At 34.2% G+C, this 25800-nt stretch overlaps 2 protein-coding genes across 3 annotated transcripts; one reads left to right on the top strand and one right to left on the bottom strand.

The window, feature by feature from the left end:
• Nucleotides 1–105: 105 nt before the first annotated feature.
• On the top strand, nucleotides 106–4280 carry LOC148303307 (MIP18 family protein galla-1-like). The gene is made up of 3 exons (XM_088270166.1): nucleotides 106–335; nucleotides 2638–2901; nucleotides 3740–4280. Exons 1-3 carry the CDS (start codon nucleotides 194–196, stop codon nucleotides 3835–3837), a joined length of 504 nt encoding a protein of 167 aa, XP_088126292.1. The 5' UTR covers nucleotides 106–193; the 3' UTR covers nucleotides 3838–4280.
• Nucleotides 4281–8884: 4604 nt separating this feature from the next.
• LOC148303306 (maternal protein exuperantia-like) lies at nucleotides 8885–24306 on the bottom strand. Of its 2 annotated transcripts, none has more exons than XM_088270152.1 (10): nucleotides 24137–24306; nucleotides 22134–22245; nucleotides 20835–20987; nucleotides 19420–19565; nucleotides 16030–16232; nucleotides 14768–14924; nucleotides 13839–13975; nucleotides 12231–12376; nucleotides 11036–11165; nucleotides 8885–10209 (listed from the first exon to the last, which is right to left on the bottom strand). In XM_088270152.1, exons 2-10 carry the CDS (start codon nucleotides 22242–22244, stop codon nucleotides 10154–10156), a joined length of 1239 nt encoding a protein of 412 aa, XP_088126278.1. In that variant the 5' UTR covers nucleotide 22245; nucleotides 24137–24306; the 3' UTR covers nucleotides 8885–10153. The 2 variants fall into 2 exon arrangements, with proteins under 2 accessions (XP_088126278.1, XP_088126279.1); XM_088270153.1 differs by lacking the exon at nucleotides 24137–24306 and adding an exon at nucleotides 23496–23749.
• Between the last annotated feature and the right edge of the window lie 1494 nt (nucleotides 24307–25800).

Genomic DNA, 25800 nt, shown 5'->3' with positions numbered 1-25800 from the left:
CACAGATTGTATTCCACGAAGAACAAAAGTAGGAACCTACCTTTTATGACTCTATATTAATTTGTCTACGGCCAATTGGTAGTCTATGTATGTGAAATTTGATCTATGACTCTCGGAGTGTAACGTCATTTGACGTTTTATCCAAGTGAAAATAATGTTTTGATTAATTCAGTATACTTGAACTTTGTTCATTATGCTTTCGTTTTTCAGAAAGTTGTCTTTAGATGTGCCAAGAAAATGCGCAGTCGATTCATCCAAGGCTAAAATGGAAAAGTCCGGGACCATAACAGATCTTGGTTATAAAGATTCTAATGACTTGAAAGAAACAATTTACGGTGAGACTACTATGATTAAAATATTAATCGTGATGTTGGCCTAACAATATAATTTGAGATTCATTCTGCATTAAAATAGTTTATTTACGTCTTTTTTTAGTTCCCGTGTCATTTAGCATGTATGTTATGTCATTCAAACCATCCTTTTAGTTTTTATGTTTCAATTCTTTCTTTGATTTTTTTACTATTGTACAATATTCTACAATTTCCAAGGATTGAGGCAATATGGATGTTGAATAATGGGCAGAATGGTGAACGTTACACAAGCCAGCCAAATGCTAGCTATATATAGTCATATGCACTACGATACTTAGACTTCCATCTCCTTCTGTTTAAAAACGATAGGTGCTTAATCTCAAGTTGATAGATCTATTATATATATATTTCATTCATAGGATGAAGAATCCAGTGTCTGGTTATTAAAATAAGAATGAGAATTTTAAATAAAAAAATGTTTTATTGATTGTTTTGGCATTTACTTGTGGTAAGACAAGTGCCCTACATAAAGTGCTCTAACATTTTTGAGATATTTGGTGTACATTATCAACTGACCGTTATCTACAAATATAAACAAACAAAAAAATATAAAATAAATTACGCCTAGTTTTCAGGCGTATAAGACGCTATTTACATTGAATTTTCGAAATGAACTCCTAAAACGCTAACTACTTAATTTTGACAAAGCATAAAGTTTTAAAACGATTTAATACATTATTTTATCGTGTTTGTTAATCTATAATACTAGTTTAGAATTTCAGATAACCGTTATAAATTTAAAAAAATACGCTGAAAAAATCTTCTAAGCTCTCTCCTGTAAAGCAACAGATTTGCAGATAGAGTACTTTACGTAGGGGCCATCAAAATTGCAAATGAGATCACTTGTTTTTTACTACTTGAGTTTTTGAAATATTAATAAAATACATATCGCTCACTCCTTTCAACAACGTCATATATCAAAAAACTTGATTTTTCAGGACGTCGTTTTTAAAGTTTGAAAATGTAATGAAATGTATTAAAAATAAATATCAAGCCACTTATTGAACTTTCTTCTGTGCAACAGATCTTTTTAGGCAAAACCTGAACGTTTTTTCTCCATTTGAAAAATATTTAATATATTTAAAATATAATTAAACAATACCTTTTCTTCAAAATGCAAAGACAATACTTTCTGCCCTGTAGCGGATAAATATTAAGTTAAAAATATGCCGCTTTTGCTGGGATATTTTACATTTTCTGGGCATCCGAAAACATGCACAACCGAAAATTGACGATTTTTGAAATATGACGTTGTTGAAAGGAGTGAGCGATGTGTGTGACATGGCACAAATGTGTCTGCCGACTATTACATATAAATAATATAATTTATATTTGAAGCACTAACTTTGTGATTTTCCATTTTATAATTAAAATGTAACTTTGTTTTAAAATCACTATAAATATTTCATTATAACTTAATCATAATGTCTACCGGTTTCAAAGCTAACCGCTTCTTTATCGAGACTGATTAATCAGTCTTGATAAAGAAGTGGTTAGCATTCTGAAAACATGCACAACCGAAAATTGATGATTTTTGATACATTATTTTTTGACATCTCATCAAAGATGAAGAAGAATATGGAAGTCTGGGCATTTACGGGGCTTACGACCGTCATAGGCTGGTTTAAGTGATCACTTTACACACGTGTAACATTCACCAATTCTACCCACTATTGACAACCACACCACTCAAATTCTTGGAAGTTCTATATATATGAACCAATTTAGAAACCTTGTTCATGAATCACTAGAACTTCACTAGAGACATCTATTGGTGAGATGTAAAGAAGCTTTTTATTATTTTTTTTTATTTATATGTCGCTCACTCCTTTCAAGAACGTCATAAATCAAAAATTGTCAATTATCAGTTGTGCATGTTTTCGGAATGCCCAGGAAATGTACTATATCCCAGCAAAAGCGGCATATTTTTAACTAAATATTTACCCGCTACAGGGCAGAAAATGTTGTTTTTGCATTTTGAAGAAAAGGTATTGTTTAATTATTTTTTAAAATATTATTTAATATTTTTTAAATGGAGAAAAAACCTTCAGGTTTTACCTAAAAAGATGTGTTGCACAGTAAAAAGTTCAATAAGTGGCTTGATATTTATTTTTAATTCATTGTGTCATATTTTTAAACTTTAAAAACATTCTCCTGAAAAGACGATTTTTTTGATTTGTGACGTTCTTGAAAGGAGTGAGCGATATGACGTTGTTGAAAGGAGTGAGCGATATATGAAATAATATTTTGTTTTATCATTTTACAGATTTCTTGCGCACGATTCGAGATCCAGAGAAACCTGCAACGTTAGAAGATCTAAGTGTAGTTTATATCGACGGCATATTCATAAAGCCACCGACGGCAGATAATGTTCAAGTAATAAGAATAGAATTCAATCCAACTGTTCCACATTGCTCTCTCGCTACTCTAATAGGACTTTGTATTCGAGTGAAGGTTGAAAGATCCTTACCCCATTTGATCAAATTGGACATCTATATAAAAAAGGGAGCACACACAACTGAAGAAGAAAGTAAGAATAACTTACAATAAAATAAAATAAAATTATAATCTATATTTCAAGCACTAACTTTGTGATTTTCCATTTTTATAATTAAAATGTAACTTTGTTTTAAAATCACTATAAATAGTTTATCATAACTTAACTATAATGTCTACCGGTTTTGAAGCTAATACTTCTTTATCAAGACTGTTTAGTATTAGACTATTTAGTGTTAATCACTCTTGATAAAGAAGCGGTTAGCTTCGAAATGGGTGGACATTATAATTAAGTTATAATAAAAAATTTACGGTGATTTTAAAACAAAGTTACATTTAATTATAAAATAAAATAACTTCATATCTTCCGCTTTACAGCTGACCAAACCTGTATTTAATTTTATATATAACAAAATATTTTAATTTTACTGATCTTACTTATTCACTGGATTTAACCCCTCAGAATGATGTATTTGTTTTTTTATTTTTCGTGTCGGGTTGTGGTCTCGTGGTTAATGTCATGGATTCTTAAATCAGCTTCTCGGTTTGAACCCACTCTACCACAATTTGATACCTATTTCTAATAATGAGCCGCTTAGGCTCACAGAAATAGTATGAAATTGAAATATTTGTGTAAAAAAAAATATTTCTCTTTAAAATTTTTTTTCTTTATTATTTGTACCCTGCTTATATATTTTTATTTACAACATTTTAAGTGTGTCCAAATACTTGTTCACAAATCTGGATTATCTCCAATCATAGGAGTTATTTTTCAAATAATTTTTTGACATGTCAAAATAATATGAAAAATAACTCTTGAATCTTCAAAGAAACTCTCAGGATAATAAATATATATTCTTATTTATTTTTAGTCAACAAACAAATAAACGACAAGGAAAGAATAGCTGCCGCACTGGAAAACCCAAATTTGAGTGAATTAGTTGAAAAATGCATCGCCGAAGAATCCTGAATATAATCTTACAAGAAATCACACACTAGCAATTGTATATTTTTTGTATGCCTGTTTATATATATAAAAAAATAAAAATAATAATAAACCCTTATCCGCACCCCAATGGTGCATAGGGCACTGCGTCATATAAACGCAGAGTTATCTTGATCGTTTATACATGAAGGAAAGGTGATCGGCCCTCCGCTTCAGGTACCAGTCCAGGGCAATATTGAATAAATATTACAGTGAAAAAAACACTTATATTTATTTGACCCCTCTGGGAATCGAACCCGGGACCTCCAGAACGGTAGCCGAGCGCGCTGACCATTACACTACGGAGGCGGACATATGATATATATTATAAAGAATTTTTATTTAGAATTATTAAATATTAGATCTAGAATATTTTGTATTGAAATAAACTAACAAAATTTGTTAAAATTTTGCACAAATTTAAAAAAGACTTGTTCTTCCCTTAAAACTATCCTTTGGAAAAAAATATACTCTTCTAACTCTTATCCGCACCCAATGATGCAAAGGGCACTGTACCGTATATAAGCAGTGTTATCTTATTCTCAATATTATTAATATTTAAAGCACTTACTTTGTGGTTAGTCCTTTTTACTTTTATATAACTAATTAACTAACCATCACGCCGCTTACCTCAGGGGTAGGCAGAGAGAATAGAACGCCACACCACTCTGTCTTTGCAAACATTCTTCGCCTCTTCCACGTTCATCCATCTCCTCATACATACCTGCAGATTATTTCGACTCCTAACCTGACTCTTTCAAGTATTTGGCATACCTGATCTTGCCATGTTTTAAGTTTACAAAAATGATAGTAATATTGAATTACAGTAGAATCGCGATATAAGTAATCGCGATATATCGAAAAATGACGTATATCGAAAAAAAAAACCAAATTTATTCCCTAAAACTAATTTTTCATACAAAAATGCATTTATATAACGAAATCCCGTTATTATGTATAACAAAATCACTTTTGTCCCGTACGAAAAAATGCCAATACATTTAAGTAAATTTATAACAAATAAAAAATGTTATGATAAAAATATTTCAAAGCCGCGTCGCCGCGGCGCCGCGCCGAAAAAAAAAATGTTAAGATAAAAATATTTCAAAGCTGCGCGCGCCGCCGCACCATATGCGGATGGTTTTATGGCGATTTTTAAAAGTAATTCAATACAATATCCCATCAGCTTGAGTAATTAGTAATTAGAGTCAATGAGTCAGTGAAATGATTTACTTTAGCAATAATAATTCTTTAGTTGTGTCGCCTACTTTCAAAATCCGCTAGATCCAATTTTATAAAATTTTAAAATAAATACTCTATCGGAATGCCAGTTGTGGGTTTTATTGTTCAAAAATTTTAAATACTTGAAAACCCCGCTAAAAATACTTAAAAACAACGTTGTATTTCAAATTCCGATATATTCATGAAACTTGCCTTCTGACCCATATCGGTCAATCAGAGAGCGGAGATAGGTCAAAAGTTAAGATGACGTCATTATCGATTTGTGTCTCGTGTTTTTTTTTGAGTACTGAAAAACTTTCCAAAAAAATGGGAAAATTCTCTATTTTATAATATTTTATATAAAGATAGACAAATCTTTGAAACATAAATGTTATCCGGAGAATTTGGATTTTTTTTTTGTAAAATCGACTTATATGGATCTGGCGGATTTTGAAAGTAGGCGACGTAGTTATAATCTCTCTTCTTATTTCAATGAAATTATTTCTGTAGGCCATAAAAATTCTCAAGTATATTCTCTCCCATAATCAGTCCACCTGCTTATCTCAATGGTAGACAATAATAATTCTCAAATTACAATCCATCTTTTTATCTCAATGAAATGATTCTGTTGACAATAATAATCCTCAAATTGCATCCGTCTTTTATCTACATCGTAAGGGCATTTGTCCACTACACGGAATAATTTTACCGTCCGTCCGGCACGTCAGTTTGCGTTTTAAAACGACGATTTTACGATCGAATTTACGCGCAACGTGTTCACGCACCGATCAAGAGCTCCGATCCGAAGAAAGATGGACAAAAGCACAAGCCAATCGTCATTTTAAAACGCTAACTGACGTGCCGGACAGTAAAATTACACGGAATTTCGGGTAGTGGACAAGCGCCCTAAGTGGGGCGTAGTGTCGGGTAAGACAATCTGCACACTATTGGACTAGCGGAGTAACGTGTTACGACGTACGACATGCACGCATACTTACAAAGCACGCCACACGCGCAAACACAGAAACGTTTGTGTATTTTTACGATTTTATGTTAGGATTTGATTCCCGATTTTTTTACAAATTATTTATTTCCGTCGCTGCAAATGAATGACATTATGAATAACATTTACCAGACCCAACATTACAAAATTGTTTTATTTCAACTTTAAATATGGCCAATAAAAGCAACTAGGAATATTAAATACGACGGACAAATTTGGACAAATACGAATTTGTCCGTTTTATACGGATTTTGAAGGAATAAAGAGATCAAACGGAATTTGAAGGATTATAACGGAATTTTAACGGATTTTAGGAAATTTTTAGCGACGGCGAAAAAAATTCATCGCGTAAATTTTGGAAAAAATTTTTTTTTCACCGTCTCGTAATTTCGCAATCTCAATATCGAAAACTACTCTTTGACGTCTGACAACACTGGCCGTCAGTAGCGCGCAAGCCGTTCTCGTTCTTGGCTTTGGCGGCTACTTGTGATATTATTATTATTATATTTGATGTTATTATTCTCATTTTCAGATACATATTTACCAGACCCAACATTACAAAATTGTTATATTTCAAATTTAAATATGGCCAGTAAAAGCAACTAGGAATATTTACGTTTTTCCGGTTTTAAAATCACATTCTCATATTGTGTACAAAATACATAATCATCGATTCCCGCGGCACTTTTATCACCGTAAGGTTAATAAGAAAACAAGTGAAAATATGTAGGTTTTCAGTTCCCTATGGCCCCCTTCCTCCTTTGTTTGCAGAACTTGCGATCTTTTTGAAAAGCCGCGCAACATTTTTTGCAACGGCGTGCAACATATACATACTAAGTATGATTTTTTAAAAATTCGTTATATGTGGGAATTCGTTATTACGAATTAATATTTTTTGGTCCCTTGGATTTCGTTATATCGCGATTCTACTGTAATACCCACCGAGATTTTTGTGTCTACCGGTTTCAAGACGTACCCGTCTCTTCGTCAGGACAATCACTACAACAGCATGCAAACAATACTACCCATCACCACCATAGCACTATTCACAAACTTACAACTGCACAAAATGTTTATCACATGAGATTTTGGTCGACCCGACCAGTGTGTTGTTAGTTCTGAGTCATTAGAGTGAAAAAAATCACAAATATTTGTTTGGACCTCCCAGATATCGAATCCCGGATTACTAATGATAACCACTACAGCGCTGACATATTTTATTTTGTATGGTAAAATCCATAGAAACCATACCATTCTAGACGAGGACTGTGATCATCTAGAATCTTTTTCATATATCGTCCTCATACAGGGAAAAATGACCAAGTGCATTTTTTACAAAAACGTGATTGACTATTTGACGTCTTACTAGCTTAATGTTGATTTCGAAAAAATCCAAAAGCGATTTTAAACTTGGAAGTATAAAATATTGACTTGATAAAAATGACTATCTGCATTGGTGTTTATTTTCTTGCCAAGCAAAAGTGACCAAGTGACAGTTGGACGTTTTTGCTAGTAACAATTTTCAACGCTATGATGTTCTGCATGAAATGTTGACATTTAATTTTTTCCTAATAAAGTGACTCAATAAATTCGAAGTAAAATGGCCTGTAGAGGTAAATTATTGGTGGAAATATGTAAAATCAAGAAAGAGTGATCCATATAATACATATTAATTAATTGCCAATCACTTGCCAATAACATGATGAAAAACCGAATAAAAAATGAAGATAATGAATATCTTTCATGGCTGCAAATTAAATGCTTGCGATATAAGCAAACTAGACCAGGAAAAATTATATTGTATAAGTATTCGTAAAACAAAGATTTTAAAATCCTGTCAGTATTTGGATGAGGATTTCCAGTAATTCTTCCTCCATTAAATTGTTTATACAAAGAACTAAGTATAATTAAGAAAAAGAAGAGAGATTTGCTAAAACTGTGTGATACTGGAGCAACTACGCGAGAATATCATGGGTGGTACAGATCACTTTCTGTCAATTATAAAGAAGACAGAGTACCAGAACCGAACTTAGATTCTGAATCTGAGGCAGAATAAAATGTACTTTACTTGTATAAAAAAAATATGTCATGTACCGACCTAGTTTATTTTCCAAAAAAAAGATTCTTAATGTTAATTAATAAAATAAAATGCTTTGAATTAAAATTTTATACCTGTCACAAATTTTTCCAATCTAATTCTAAGAATTAAAAGTGATTATCTGCATTTTTTCCTAGATAAATGCGTGGATAAAGTGACCAACTGCTTTAAGTATTTTTAAAAACTTGAGGATGTAAATTTTCTAAAATATTATTTCCTCATTTCAATATTAATAAATGTTTCTTTTCACACAAAAATAATCACAATCCTGAATACACTATTTCTTTGTTTTTAATCTATGACAAAAGTGCAAAAACGGTTAAACGACCCTCCTGAACATTTTTCGTTTTGTTAGTTGGTCACTTTCTCCTGTACGACTACGATATGTTAGTATGAAGATAAGTTTGAGTGATATTTATAGAAATCGTCACAATATAGAAGAGAATTTTCACAATGTGTTGGGAAAATATTGGTTACACTTGGAAAAACTGATCTATGGTGGTAAAAATAGAATTAAAAGAAACGTTAACTTGGTAAAAATGCCAATAGTGGTCAACTAATTAACAAGGTCAGATTTTTTAATTGACAAGGCTAGATTTTTCTTGTTTCGCATATAAGTTTGGTTGAAGAGTATTTATATCCTTGTATGCTGTCTAGCAACATCACACATGCTCTATTTATAAATTTGCAGTGGAAATAAAAAGAAGAGATTTAATCTTATGTTTTTATTAGAGATCTGAACATAATATGAAATTAAATATATGTACAGTTCACATTACAACTAACTAAATTAGAGGTAAAGTTAAAGGTACAATCAGTAAAATTATGCAGATTACACAAAATAATATACAAAGATTATTTCTATTTTATTTCATACAAAAAAACCTATTCGTTAGCCAAAGTTTTAAAAGATTAATATAATATGAAAAGTACAAAAATCTTTATTATTTTTTTTTACTACCATAATTAATGATTAGAATAATCACATGACGAAAATGGCACCATCTCGAGTGCCCCAATTACCATCTTAGATAAACGGTCCATTCTTATCAAATACACATGTTTAATATAGTAAAAATACTTCAAGCAATAGCTTCCAAATAGTGTCATCGATACATAGGTACCGAGAAAGTAAAAAATTATTGCATTTTACAAACTAGTATTGCTTTTTTCATATTTGCTTCAATTCCTAAAACTTAATCATTTCTGTACTATGCAAAAGGAAGCTTTGGATAATTGGTGTCTTGTAATAATATATTTTAAAATATTTTGTGACTGCACTTAAAAGAATTCCACCGAAGCCGACATAAAAATTGAATCAGATAAAAGTAATTCAAAAGTCAAATGAACGCTTAAGGCCGGGGTAAAATATTAATATTTAACTGTGGTAAAATATGCGAAGAGTGTTAAAACTCAATAAATATATGAAGTGTATATTGTAAAATGGTTTATTTAAAATAAATTGCACCGATGCGGTCGATGGAAACATCAAATACCGTTTTTAAGGTGAATAAGTACGCATAGTAATGCACATTAACTTACAAATTAAGAAACCTCGGATCTCTAAGGCACTTGAAACAAACTTAAGTCATTTTAAAATAAAACGAAAGGCATTCCCAGTCTTCCGACATTATGAAAATTATAAAACATCAAAATTGGAAATGTTACGAGTCACATCGAATATTGCCGAAAACATAAAACATTTCCTATACTCCAAGGACAAATTAAAAAGCTTCGATTGTATTCCAATGAAAATATATTAAGCATTATTACAGATATACGGCGTAACGGTAGACAATAGAATCTAAAGCTTTAATGATAAAATAAACTATGGTACATTTGTGTCTGGAAAAAACTATTTAAAAAAAAGGTTAATTACTTAAGCTGCAATAAAAACATTTAACATTTGACAAGATAGTAGTGGAATTGATTCCCACACACTGGTTCGATCATATAATGGCTGGTGATGTTGGCACTTCTCAGTTTGTGGCTGTGGCCAGAGTGTGGTTGGTATTTGATTGGCTGTCTGACAAACCTGGAAACAATGGTCCATTAATAAAATATCACTCTAAACAAATTGCTTTTTCGTTATTTAGAGTGGCAATATTATTTATTCATCTGGTATTATGTCATTAAAGACATTCTTTAGTTTCCAATTATCAAAATTTTATTTATTAAAAATTAATAACATTAAATTTTAGGCATTGTGCAGGCAAAGGAGGGTACAGTAGACGCTCTCTTAACTGGCGCCGCTTTAACCGGTTCTTTTAGGACTACCTCGCGTCCAAAATATACGTAGACAAGATGCTCTACAGACGGAGGCAATGTACATTCAGCAGAAGGATTTTACTGCAGCAGATTAATGTTCATAAAAAAATGGCATGACTACGCTTTTAAAAAGTCGATTCAACACAAGAAGCAACAAAAAATAACATAATTTTTTAATCCATTGTAGGCCTACTTTAAAATTTTTTTTGGAGGGAGGTGTGGCCATTTCCTATACATATTTTTTAGTTTGTGAAATTTTAATGTGAGTTTCATATAGTTTAATACAGAATAAAAGTTCTGTTTAGTGTTTTGAAAAAATTGTTTTTTTTCTTCATTGAGTGTTTTTCACTATCTTCTCTTTAACAGGCTTTTTTGCTATCCAGCCCTGGGTCGATCCCATCAAGCCCGGGTAAGAGAGCGTCTACTGTATTTAGAATTTTTTTTAAAATCAATAAATTATTATGAAAAAAAAAATCATAAGACACGTGGAAACACAAACCACGTGTCACATTACATTTTAAGAAATAGTGGTACATATTTAACAACTAAAACTTAAAATTAAAAACGATTTTTAATTTAATTTTTATAAATACCTGCATCTTGAGACAGTTTCGGTTTGGCCGGGGAGCCCGAACTCATTGTGTCTGGTGTGGTGGTTCCGCTATCTTCAGCGTTCTGGTCTCCCGTCTCTGCGTTTCTGTTTCCTTTCTCATCCGTACCATTCTGTTGAATAAAATATACTTGATTACTAAACATCGGCGACTCCCAAACTCTTTAAGAGCCCAACGTCTCCTTGGAGCCTTTAACCTAAAAAAATTAAAAAAAGTTACATGTGCATGTGTAAAACTATAAATGTAACGAAACGATATTACACAAATACTGGATGTTGAATGCCATCCAAATTAAAGGGAAAATGGTTCCGAATGCTGGACAATGTATGTATAGCACCTTCTCTAGGCAACTAGAATATGCTGAAATGCGAATGCTTAGATGGTCAGCGGGAGAGTCCCTTAGAGACAAAATAATGAGTTCACGCATTCGTGGTAGTCTGGGCGTAACAGACATAAATAGGAAGGTAGAGGAAAGACAATTGAGATGGTATGGGCATATAGGACGCAGAGAACCCGAGGATGTCGTAAACCAGGCAATAGCAATGGATCTTCCTCGCAAGATATCTAGAGGAAGACCAAATAATTCATGGATGCTGCAAAGAGAGGGCATGGTTCAAAGACATGGCCTAGGTGACGTTGTCCATGACAGAAGGACCTACAATCTGAGGACGAGGAGAGCTGACCCCAGCAGTCTACAAAGACGATAAGTTGGGATGTAGCCAGGAAGAAAAAGAAGACTGGATGATGTGTTTGAGGGATTTTTATTATAAATAACTCAATTCTTCTTCAAACCACCAATATCCTTTTAGTAGCGTGCATGTCGTCCTTCAGGGTGGTTGTGCCGCTACGCCAGCTATGGCGGATGCCTGCAATGTATTTTTTTCTCGTTTTCAGATACTTACCACAGTAATGTTATATGTACAAAATTGATACATTTCAACTTCAAATAAGGTCAATAAAAGCAACATTTGGGAATATTCACATTTTTCCCGTTTTTAAATCATATTTCCATATGGTGTATAAAATACATATCAGGGTTGCATGCGGAAGTTATTAGCACTGTATGGAAAAGGTTTACAGCCAACTCTTGTTAGTTGCAGACTGACAGACATTTTATATTTAGAAGCATTGACAGACATGACACTTATTATTCAACGGATTGGATTGAAATGCTTACCCTGGCATTTTTAGGTCTTGCGGGCCTCACTTTGGGTCCCTTGGCCTCCTTGGCCGGGTCGAAGTGGCAGTCCAGTATTTCTACCAGTTCCTTCACCTGGTCTTCCTTAGCGGAAACACTCAGACATGACAGCTCCTCTTCCAATCCTGCAAGACAACACAAATGTCAAAACCTGACTATGATGCACTGTGAAATAGATAAGAGAGTATGACTTTTTAACATCCATGTGTGTTTTTAACTAAAGGATTGATCCTTTTAAGGTCCTCTCTAATGATACTTCGCTTGACACAAGTTACAAATTAAAATTAGATATTGAGTAACCTGGTTTTAGTTTCTAAACCTGAACTATTTCTCATTTTAAACGTCTCAGTTCTGAGAAGGGATGGACAATTACATAATACTTGTTCTATGAAATAAATACTTTAACAAAATAAGTGCATTGAGAATTTTAATGGGAATTTTTAGGTAAAGGGTATTTTTACTTGGCAGGAATATCAGATTTAATAAACTGTACATAGTAAGGATTTCTTTCTCCTCTTGGTATTCATAAAAATCTTATTTCACGACTTACTGCGCCATTTCTGTCCATGAATAACAGCACTTTACATAATAGCATCATCACATGCGCATATCTTCATGTCAATAATTTGAAAAATTATTAACGGCGTTTACCTAAGTTCCCACCATGGACATTAGCGAATCACATATAAGCCATCGTTATAGAGATAGCAAGGTTTATGATGGGGAATCATAGAAATAATTTTTGAAACAAGCGACACAATTTATCTCTGCATTCTCACCATTCAAAATAAAAATAGTTTAATAATTTACTACTACTACTACTCGGCTGTCCAAACTCAAAACAAAGTAAGGGACAATTTTTTTGTAGTTGTTTTTTTTTGCATTTTTGGACTAAGTAGATTCTACTTAGTCCAAAAATGCAAAAAAAATGTCCCTTACTGTGTTTTAAGTTCGGACAGCCGTACTACATTCACGCCATTTCCCTGTAGGGATAGGGAGAGAGGATAAAACGCCACTCTTCTGTCCTGATTTACACTTCTAGGTTCCTTTATGTCCATACATGTTTTCCGATTACGTAGACTTTTGACACATTTAAAAAAATAATTTATACATTATTTATTCCTTAACATATTGTCGGATGGTTATTTTATCAACTCCAACCCTAATTATACTGGACAGTCTGCCACCCGATCCTCAGTATACTAATCACAAATAATAGCAAACCCAATTCTGATCTGTACAATGTTTCTTGGCATCTTCTGCTGTCTACCAATAATATGTAAATGACGCTTTTAAGCGTTAGTAAAAAATATGGTACTGTTTTTTTTTCGCACTTCTAGTTATTTTATTAATAATAAACTTCATAGACAACACATATGGTTGAAATTCAAAAGTCAAAAGGTTGAAAGTCAGAGATCTTCACAAATATAAATAATTTTCATTTGATAATATGTACTTATTATTCATATCACTTTTTTATTCATATTAATTTTTTTTTATCCAATATTTTGAATGTGTTTGCAAGAACAAGATATTGACGGTTTCCTATATTAAAATCATGAGGGTAATGAGAACGTTTGGGCTCACCTGTGAGTTTGTTCTCTTCCCAGACGGCCTTGAGGCGAGAGTAGTCCAGGTCCGCCTCGGCGAGGAGGCGGCGGAGGGTGGCCGCACGGAGACGCTCATCCCGCGAAGTGCGAATCAGCAGCGGACCAAATACGGGCCTGGAAACAAACATCATTGAGAATTTTCACCTATTGGCCATTTAAACTAGAAAAATTCTTCTTCTTCAAACCCTTATTCGCACCTCAGTGGTGCATAGGACACTGCGTCATATAAACGCAGTGTTATCTTAATCGTCAACACATGAAGGAAAGGTGATCAACCCTCCGCTTCAGGTACCAGTCCAGGGTAATATTGAATAAATATAACAGTGAAAAAATCACATTTGTTTGACCCCCCTGGGAATCGAACCCGGGACCTCCAGAACGGTAGCCGAGCGTGCTGACCATTACACTACGGAGGCGGACAATATATTGAATATTGAAGCATTATTATTGATTATTCGGGTTGCATTTTTTAACAAAATTAAATTACTAGATGGCCTCATATTTCTGGAACACATAGTAGAATTTGAAATGAATAAATGTAAAGCTGAGATAAGCATTATCGATAAAATTAAGAAAGGTGTGTTGAGATGGTTTGGACATGTAGAACGAATGAGTGAGGAAAGAACGGTAAAACAAATTTATGAGGCGAATGTTAGCGGGAAAAGAAGCAGAGGAAGACCGAGAAAAACATGGCACGATCGGGTATGCCAAATACTTGAAAGTGGTCAGGTTAGGAGTCGTAACAATCGGCGGGTATGTATGAGGAGATGCATGAACGTGGAAGAGGCGAAGAATGTTTGCAAGGACAGAGTGGTGTGGCGCTCTATTCTCTCTGCCTACCCCTGCGGAGAAGCGGCGTGATGGTAAGTTAGTTAGTTAGTTTGTTAAATGTAAAGCATAATGTACCTGAATGTGTTTTGCCTGTCGAGTAGACACTTGAGTTCTGATAACTCGGATAGTTCCTTTTCTATAGAGACGGTAAACTGGCTGACAATGTCACACATGTTCTTGTTGGTGGCCGCGTTACCATCTCCCTTACCAGCAACTAGGTCTTGCTGTTCACCTGCAAACGAACACGTTGTTTAAAAAAAAAACAAGTTTGGACCGAGTATACATATAACCAGTTGACAACTTGACCCTTTGATCGTGGCTAGCACACACGTGTGTGACATGGCACAAATGTGTCTGCCGACTATTACATATAAATAATATAATTTATATTCGAAGCACTAACTTTGTGATTTTCCATTTTATAATTAAAATGTAACTATGTCCGCCTCCGTAGTGGCGTAATGGTCAGCACGCTCGGCTACCGTTCTGGAGGTCCCGGGTTCGATTCCCAGGGGGGGTCAAATATATATAAGTGATTTTTCACTCTAATATTTAGCGTCACGACCGCTACGTAAGACGATCTGCGCACTACTGACGCAGTAAACATGTTACGACATGCACGTTTAGGTTCACAAAGCACGCCATGCGAGCACACACAGAAACGTTTGTGTATTGGTAATTTAATCCCTGATTTTTTCACAAATTATTTATTTCCATCGTTGCAAATGAATAACTTTATAATACTTTCATGTAATACAAAATTATACTATGGAGCAACACAAAAATTCTGATCATATATCTATTATATATTATATTGAAGACATGGGCTGCTCGACGTATGAGGAGCTGAAGAGGACTTCCGAAAATAGGCGAGAATGGCGAAAGAGATGTCATCTGTTGCTACAGACCAATCTGCAGGATTGAGACCAATGAAGAAGATTGATATTCTCATTTTAAGTCGAGTTGTAGTAAATACATGTCACCGGGCTCCCCTCTGGGAAGGTCAAGTGAACGCTACTCAAACATTCGAAAGATTTGTTGGGTAATATATCCAAAATAAAACACGGTTTTTGTTTGATTGAATTCTACATTTATTTATGTATATTTTAATAAACACTGGTCAGTGTTTGATAATGTCCTAAGAAGACGAAACGCGTCACGTATTAAAATATACATAAATAAATGTAGAATTCAATCCAACAAAAACCGTGTTTTATTTTGGATATATTACTTAACAATTCAATATGGAATTCTACCAACTGTCTGCAGTTATAATAAATAAATTCAAAAGACTTTTTAATTTTTGGCACATTGCATAGCATTGTCAAGTTTCTCACCCTGCGAGAGGTGGTAGGCGACCTTGAAGGCGGCGGTGGCGCGCTCGATGGCGCTGTCCAGGGCCCAGTCGGCGTCCAGCAGCACGCGGGCGAGCACGCGCAGGCTGAAGGACTTCACCGTCGCGAGGCACTTGTCGGCGGCCAGAGCCTGCCCGTCGCAGAACCCCACCACCACAGACTTGAAGCGGTCCATTAGGTTGTATCTGCGCACAGAACGGCAACTTGCATTAAGAAATAGTTATTTATGTATAATACACCGATCAGGACACATTTTCTCAAACTCAAAAACATATTTTTTACAGAAATATTGATTTTTTTATTTTATTATTCTGTGCATTTTAAGGTGGAGACTGACCGGAGCATTTCGTCATAACATAACGTCGTAACATCGCTCGCGGCGAGCGTCATCGAGCATCCGAGACTATGGATGGAGCGCTCGGCTCGGTGTACTGACTGCCTGAATGCTCGCATCGTAACGTGTTACATTACGACGAAATGCTCCGATCAGTCTCCACCTTCAGTTTTCAATTTGGTTGGGTAAGGAGGGATGGTGCCGTTTAAGCACATATGAGCCCTCATAAAACCTTTCTCTTGTTAAAAATGTAAACATTGAAAAGAAAACAACCATTGAAAAACCACGCTAGTTTCAAACCACTATCTTGTTCAATATACCAATAAAAGGCGCGTTTGATAGCAAATATACATATTTTTGTGCAAAAAATACTCGCTCTTTTGGTCCAAGAGATCGCTGACCCCTGGTATAGTCTTAACTCAGTCTGGTCTGATGACGTTGCAAAAAAATGTGATTTAAAACTACATTTTTTCATTTTAAAGGAATAACCCGCAATGCCTCTATTAGAGGCTTGTCTGCAGGTAGGATAGTAAGGATAGGGAAGGTAAATGTGAAAAATACATCACAAACACCCAGACCAATTGAAAATCAATCTTTCTTGAATTTATTTCGCACTTAGCGGGAATCAAAGCCACAACGCCAGTTTTGCAGTCAAAAGTCTACCCAACTACGCCACGGCGCCTGTCAATAAACGCATTTTGTATAGTTTATGTAATATTTCAAACAGTCATTGTAAACACATGTTTTTCTATGCGTTCGGTTGATTGATGACGGGAAGTGTATTTTTACATTCTGCGCCGGCCTCATTTCAAAGTCAGAAAAGAATGAATTATCCAATGTTTATATATGAATGTTAAGGTCTTAACTATGTATACATAATTATCAAATCCCGTCACCAGCAGTGCGCAGTATAAAAAACACCCGTTCCAAATGTGTCAACACATTGTTTGAGGTAAAACGCTTTAACATACTGTTGGTAAAGAGAGGGAGACACTTATAAGCATTCTATTTGCTTACTTTTGGTACACAGCGAGACGCCAAAAATATTGTACAAATCGGAATTGGGTTTGCGGTTGCTTGTGATTAGTATACCACCCTGATTAGTATACTAATTAGGGTCGGGTTTGATAGAAACACAGCTGGACAACAATGTGGTGACTGACTTGATATGAAACATGTATCATTCTTCCCTTTATATGAAAGAAAACATCTCATCCGTAGGGTGAATAATCCAGTGTCTAATATTATACAATAAATAATATTAATATTGATAACAAAGTTCTATTAGACGCATCCATGATCTGTCATTTCATAGTCAGCTGATATATTACGCCTGATGGTTGTTTTTTAGATACATTAAAACAGTAAAAATATTTATTTTCACAAAAAAAATTAAGTGAGTTAAAATGTACTATTTTAATATTTGACATTAAAATTTTTAGTTATTTTTTTTTACAATTACTTGAATTGAATTGAACAGCTGATAAAGTTTTGATTTCATTATCAAAATATGTATGTAGTATATGAATAATTTGATAGATTAAGACTAAATATGAGCAGCACATTTCTATATAAAATTAGCTTAAAAAATACATCTGCAAATAAAAAAAAATTACATCCAGTACTCTGAACAACATTTATGTAAAATTTTATTTAAAAAATAATAGTACTAGCGAAAAAAATAGTTATCAGATTGGAAAGTAGATAGTCCATCAAAATAGCCGTGCAAATTTTACTTTGTCACTCATATATTTTTATCATCTGATAAACAATCAAGAAAAATATATTCGGGGATTCTTAACAATCAAGCAATCAAGTGATAATTGTTGTTTAGTGAATTTATTAAACATATACATATAAATAAATCTTATCATTCAAAATCCATTTTAGTCCTTATTAAGTGGCTTCAGGTTATCTGAGGTCAAATTAATAATATATTTGGAAAGAGATTGTGGAAAAAAGTCATGAAATCTCCACTTATTTTGCGATGTCAAAATGCAATGTTATGTTTGCAAAAAAAAAATACTAGAAATACTACAAAAATAATTTTGAACTGAAAGATCATATATGATTTTTTTTGACACTTATTTAACAACATTTCAAACATTTTTAGCTGTTAAACAATTTATTTAAAACGATGTGGTTATAAAGGTCTCATTTTGAATCTTAAAAATGTCCCATTTCGCACATCTGCCTACCCTCATGTGTACATATAAAAAAAATTCTATGAAAGTATCTTCGACCTGAGGATTTTGTTATAAACGTAGTTTTTTTGTTGTTGGTAAGACTGGAATAAATTAATATTGCGACGAATTTCAGGCATGCGGTGGTTTGACTTCGTGAGGAATGAGGAATTAAGGAGTAGGACGTAAAAACTCATGGTTACAAATATCGTCAAGAAAGGGCAATGCAGTTGGAAAGATCATATACTTCGCATGCATACTGAGAGCCTTAAAGCTTGCCTTGATGCAAGTCATCAGGTTTCCATAGTCCAGGACGTCCACTGTTGACAATCTGTCGTTTTCGGCTGAACTTCGGGACACAGCCCGACTTGGGAGAATGCAAGGGAGGGAGAGGGGTATTTTTGTATAAGCTAAAATGTTCTAGTTGACATATCTATATTAAAAATGTGCCCAATTTGCAAGTCATTATAATGATCTTTCTAAATATAAATAAGCTATCGTGATGTATGTCTATATAATGTCCGCCTCCGTAGTGTAATGGTCAGCACGCTTGGCTACCGTTCTGGGAGGTCCCGGGTTCGATTCCCAGGGGGGTCAAATAAATATAAGTGATTTTTTCACTGTAATATTTATTCAATATTACCCTGGACTGGTACCTGAAGCAGAGGGCTGATCACCTTCCCTTCATGTGTAAACGATCGAGATAACACTGCGTTTATATGAAGCAGTGCCCAATGCACCATTGGGGTGCGGATAAGGGTTTTATTATTTATTATTATGTCTATACAAGCGACTCCTACATGAAAAAAAGTCTCAGAGAACATGACAGCGGTGCATGAAAAAAGATAAACATACCTGCGTAGTGCTTCCAATAGCATTGGTGAGGTGACTTTTCTTGGTTCGTGGATAATTAGGATAATCCCATCCGAATCCGCCTTCAAGGTTTCTAACCATTCTAGAAACTCTACCAGGGCAGATATTTCTGATTTAGTTTTCAATACCTGAAACATCCAATATAAATCTGTACCCACTTTATTATAACAATTATAGAGATTAACTAACATTGTTGAGAATGAACATCTATGATGTGAAAAGCGTTATTAGCATGTGGTACAGTAGTTGTCCTGGTGAAGAGACAGGACAGTAAAAACTCCAAACCTCTTTCCAGCAGGTGTATGCAGTTTAGATTACGAAAAACTACTCTTATCTCCACAGACATGCTTTAACTCTTCCACATCCATACATCTCAAACATGCACAGTGGTTGTTTCGACTCCTGAACAGTTTACATTCAAGAATTCGGTGTGCTTAATCATTATCTTAGTGCTTTCATACAGAGTTGAATCATGGACCCTTAAGATCAGCACTATGAACTGGTCGCAGGCATTCCAAATGTAGTTAATTTGATCAGTAATGCAAATATGCTCCAAAGAGCAAGAGTAGAAAAACAGTTGCTGACTGATATAAAAATCCGGCAGGTGCCCTATTTGGATGCATGTGCTTAGAGGAGAGAAGTATGAGCTATTGCACCTATTCATAAAAGGGGAAATAGAGGATCGACGAGGTATGGCCATAAGGCAGATCTCCTGGCTCCGGAATATACGAGATTGGATGGGGATCGGAACAGTTGGGGAACTATTTAGAGCTAACCTAGACAGGTAAGCTGTCAAGTGATGTTGGGGGACCTGACATGACGCATGAAGATCATCTGTTTACATGACAAGTCTTGGATTGAACATTAGCGGACATGTTGCTATTAACATATTTCGTAGAGGTGTTTTTTTTTATGACTGCAGACTGCTGGCGACGAAATTTGATAATTATGTACATATAATTTAGACCTTAACAAAGAGATTGGTACGTAATATTCATATAAAAATATTAAAAATGTAATTCCTTATTTTCTGATATTTGAAAAGAGCCCGGTGCAGAAGGTAAAAATACCCTTCCCGTCATTAAGCATCAATCTACCGAATGGGTAGAAATGCCTCTTCCATCCATAGCGATTGCCTACTACCCGGAATTTGACCGTCCGGTTTTGAAAAATGATAGCGACTACGACAGTTTAGCGTGATCGAATTTACGCGCAATGTGTTCACGTACCGATCAAGAGCACCAATCCGAAAAAATATGGACAAAAGCACATGCCAATCCAAGCCAATTGTCGTTTTAAAACGCTAAATGACGTGCCGGACAGTAAAATTACACGGAATTCCGGGTAGTGGGCAAGCACCCATAGTGTGTTAAATATGGTTATAATTGAGGTTTTACCTTATTAGCGACATTGTCTTTTAGCATCCTGTAGCGGCCGATAGTGACCACCCGGATATTGTGTCTACGTCTGGCTCCTGGATTGAGGTTCCCGTGGGGCATTATGTACTGGGAGAACTGTGCATCTGGAGCGTAAGCCCCAATATGACATATCTGAAACAATACATTCTTTATTAATAATATTTCAATTATTGGGGTATCGGGTTGTGGTACCGTGGTTAGTGTCGCGGACTCTTAAGTCAGAGTTTCTCGGTTCGAAGCCACTCTACCACAATTTGATGCCTATTTCTAATAATGAGACGCTTTAGGCTCACAGAAATAGTATAAAATTGAAATATTTGTGTAAATAATAAAAACACAAATATTCCTCTTTTAAAAAAAAAAATACAGACAATCGCATACCTATACCCACGGGTATTAACACATATTATAGTGCAATTTTAATAGAGGGGTTGGTTTCAATCTACAGAACCGAATGGTGATTCGCAGGACTTTAGATTCAACTTGTCTGAGGCAGATATTGATGTGACTTTGGCATTTCATTTGCCTTCATATTATCCTTCTGAATCACCTCCCACATTTGAAATGTCCGCCCCGACGTTGGCATCTTCACAAAAAGAGGTGATACACAGAGTGTTGAATGATGTCTATATGTAAGTGAATATTGATTAATCTTTTGAAGAAGGTATCTTATGCGCTACAGGATCTTTTCACAAGGTGGGAATAGCGTTGAACACATTGTTGTCGGGCAGTTTATTAATCAACCCTGACTCTAATTATACTCACGTCCACCATCCGAACCTCAGTATACTAATCACAAGTAACCGCAAACTCAATTCCAATCTGTACAACGTTTTTTGGCATCTTTCCCGCTCTACCAAAAGTAATCAAACAAAACGCTTGTAAGTGTCTCCCGCTCTCTACCAACAGCATAAAAAAGACGCTTTTAAGCGTTTTCCCCAAAACAATGTGTTCATTGTTAACATTTATTACAATTTTAATATTAATATTTGTATTTTGTTGTAAGAAAATTTTTGAGTGATAGTTTGGGAATCAATCTTTCAGACATTATCTAAATGTTTTTAGGTTTTTACAGGGAAACAAAGATAATTTTTAGTTATTTTTTTTCTCTTACAATTTGCCTAATTATTCATAAAAAATTACATTTAAAATGTTACGAGCGTACCCAGTTTTCTACCAGTTAATGCCGGATTTGAGAGTACATAAATGACCTCACTTTGTGTCTCTTTGAAAGTTGTCTATGGATTCAGAATGTAAGTAAATGAGACATGTATTTACCTCATCTATGAGTCTTCTTCCTGTAGTATCCATGTCCCATCCTACCAATGTGTAGTTTCCAGAAGGGAAGGCCTCCGTGGCCTTGCTTCCATTAACGGCTGGAGAAACCATTCTACAACAAACAATACCAAATTCAGTCATTAATATTATTAGAACAATGTTGAAAGTCCTTTAAAAATTGTCATCATTTTATGAACACCTTTCCCACCACCTTGCTTTAGAAGTTGGTATCATTGCAAAACATGAGCCCAGTGTAACCATTACTTGTTGATTTTGTAAAAACAAATAATTATAGGCACCTGTTGATTTTATCGAACAGTGTGACCAATGAGTTCTATATTCAAATTGAAAAAGAAGTGAGGGATTACCATACAGGCGCAAGTAACGCAAGAAAATTTACACCTCTTAAAATTGACAAGTAACATTATATTATCACCGTAAGAAATACATTCGTAAGGCAATTGAAAGAATGATTTACATTTATTATAATTTCTAACTGTATTGGTGCCCAATTGTGGAGACCCTATTCCGAGCCCTGAGTGCAATGCTATATGCTTAAAAATTCTTTGTATTGGGAGGAGCCAAGTTGCAAACCTCTGATTTTTGAGAGTTTTCTGGCAATAACTCTTCAAGGATAATCAATGCATTTCATATAAATCTACAATTGCACAGTTCGGTCTATATAATCTTAGTGAAATGAGATGATCAGGCCACGGGATGAACCGGAGTCGTTAAATATTGCTCATGAGTATAGGACTTCTAGTTTCATCGCCCAATAGTTAAAAAATTGGACCTTTGCACTCGCGTTAATGCGAATCATAATAATATTGAAATTTAAGAAAAAACTTAAACAGATTACCATTTCTTTCATGGACCATCATAGACATGGTTGCCTAAAAACACTTATGAGAAATATAATAAAACCCTTATCCGCACCTTAATGGTGCATAGGGCACTGCTTCATATGGACGCGTGTTATCTTGATAGTTTACACATGAAGGAAAGGTGATCAGCCCTCCGCTTCAGGTACCAGACAAGGGTAATATTGAATAAATATTACAGTGAAAAAAATCACTTATATTTATTTTACCCCCCCTGGGAACCGAACCCGGGACCTCCAAAACGGTAGCCGAGCGTGCTGACCATTACACTACGGAGGCGGGCAGGATGTTCACAGGACATTACCTGTTACCCTCATATTTCAAATAAATAAAAAATATACACTAAGAAAATAAATCAATATTGTACAATACACATACTGATCATTATGTTAAAAATTCCATCGTATACTTTCTAGTAAATATGTATGGCTTTATGATTAGCAAAATTATTTTTAGAAATTTGAGAAATCTAAATAAATACCTTCTTATTTATATGACAGTTCGATTTATCACCACATTGCAATATTATGGTTAAAAATCTACGCTTCTTAAGAAGCCATTGAACGGTGAATCCATACAAAATTATGATATTTAGTGGTATTATTCCGATTTCTTACGAAATATTTTTGTGAGAAGACGGATGAAATAAAATAAAAAACAAAAACAACGGAAGAGCGATATATTTTACGCAGTCAAAAAATGGAACACACATAACCTGAAAATCTTAAAACGTCTAGCACAAAAATGTACGATCTAAGCTAGTCGAATATAATGGGGTCCTAAGTAAAACGGATGATCGAGATGTAATAAACACGATAGAAAGAAAATATTATTGTACGACATAGTATTTGTTGAATTCAACCGGTCAATATTTGGACCCACTAGCTGGAATCCCCACAAACCGCAAATCAACTGTCAAAAATATAAGCAAATAGACCATTTGACTCGGTCGTATTTGGTGTATTTTTCGAGTATAACAAAATAAACAAATCGTGAATGTGATGAATAAGCAAAGTAATTTATTTTTGGGGTGGAATTTTCCCTATAAATGACACGTGGCTACGGTTTTTTCGTATTTTTTCTGCCCCGCCCCTTGGATATGTCCACTGAGGATATACTTACATTTTTTTGAGAACGGAGGTATCCTACACAATATTTCACTGTAGATCTTATATTTTTAGATATCCTTTGCTAGCGAATAATGTAATTCTAATCAATATTCGTGTCACCGAATTTCCGATATTTCAGCACGTGTGCGACGGCAGACAACCTAAAATTTTTGTATTGAAGACGCGGCCACCGGCTACGTTCGCCAAACTTCGCGATTTACGAACACACAGAACACTGAACTTTGAACACTCGGAACGTTTGCGAACATTTTCGACGCGCATTTACGAAGAGATGTAAAATATTTTTTACGTTACCAACTTGCTAGTGCTGAAATATAATGTACTGACTTCGTTTAATACTTCCAAGGGCGCTTATTTTAAAAATAAATTATGTGCACTTATACCAACATTAAAATATTCCATGGCTTTAAAATTTTCATATACCAAATACCGGATACATATTCCTGATATGAATGAAATAAACCTATATTTGAGATTGTAATTTAGATCTTCCATCTCGAGCGTATCTTGGTTTTGTTTGAATTTACGGTCAAGATAACGCTGAATTATCTGTTACAGCGCCCTATGCATATCGAAAAATGTGATATCCTTGTTTAAATTGGTTATTCGAAGTTACGATTGTTTAATTAGTATTACTAAAAAAAACTAAACATCCCGCCTCTCTGCTTGGGTAGGTACAGATAATAGAACGCCACAGCAATCCGTATTACCAAACAATCTTTGCAAATTCCAAATTCTTGCATTATTAGTATTATTCCCTCTTTTCGATTAGCGGCCATTTTAATTTTAGGTTTTGACCTTTTTAAAACATTTTTCGAATTTCATTTACGTACTACTGTTAAAAATACAAATAACGCATTTATTTTTTCTATGCTCTTACTGTAAATATAAATAAGGTTTAATGAAATTTATTAATGATAAACTATTATTCTATTTAAACCTGGCTATATGCTCTACCTAGGGAGCGAATATGGAAAGAAGAGAAGAAGAAGAAACTATTTTTTTGTAAATATTTGGACCAAATTGTGTAAAAATATAATTGGTAGGTAAATAAATCGTGGTAAAAGAAATTTATATGAAAATATTACATCGCTATGTCCTTTAATATTTTTTTAAGCAGAAAAGAGTCTTAAACATTAAATAAAGACAAACAGTTAACAAACGCGGTTATTTTGCGAGTTAACCACGTAAATACCTCTGGGTACATCCATGAACAGGATATACTATTGTTTGAAGATGCAACATTCCAACCGATTTAAACTAAGAAGCAAATTTTTTGAGGTGGGATGAGTAATGTCTTGGTTTATTATTTAATTTTTCATCCTCATTACAGCGGATATGAATTTTAATTTATTAAAAGAATTCATTTTGTGCTTCCGTATTCATTGAGCTTGATAAGTATGTTCCACGTTCCGAAAATTTCATTATTTTTCCTTTGTCCTCTGACGACTTAATCAGAATTTAATAAAAGGAATACTTAATAATTTCATTATTTTGTTCAGAACTTAAGCTATTAAAATTTTTAGCCAATGAAAATATTGCTTTCCCAGTAAAATTAAGCAAAGGAACGATATTCAATATATATATATATATATATATATATATATATATATATATATATATATATATATATATATATATATATATATATATATA

The sequence above is a fragment of the Brachycentrus maculatus genome, unplaced genomic scaffold (genome assembly GCF_059751285.1).
Source record: "Brachycentrus maculatus isolate JH-2025_06_01 unplaced genomic scaffold, ASM5975128v1 h1tg000373l, whole genome shotgun sequence".
In the NCBI taxonomy this organism is placed as follows: Eukaryota; Metazoa; Arthropoda; class Insecta; order Trichoptera; family Brachycentridae; genus Brachycentrus; species Brachycentrus maculatus.
Note: the sequence above shows the minus strand (reverse complement) of the source record. Positions and strands in the feature narration are given on the sequence as shown.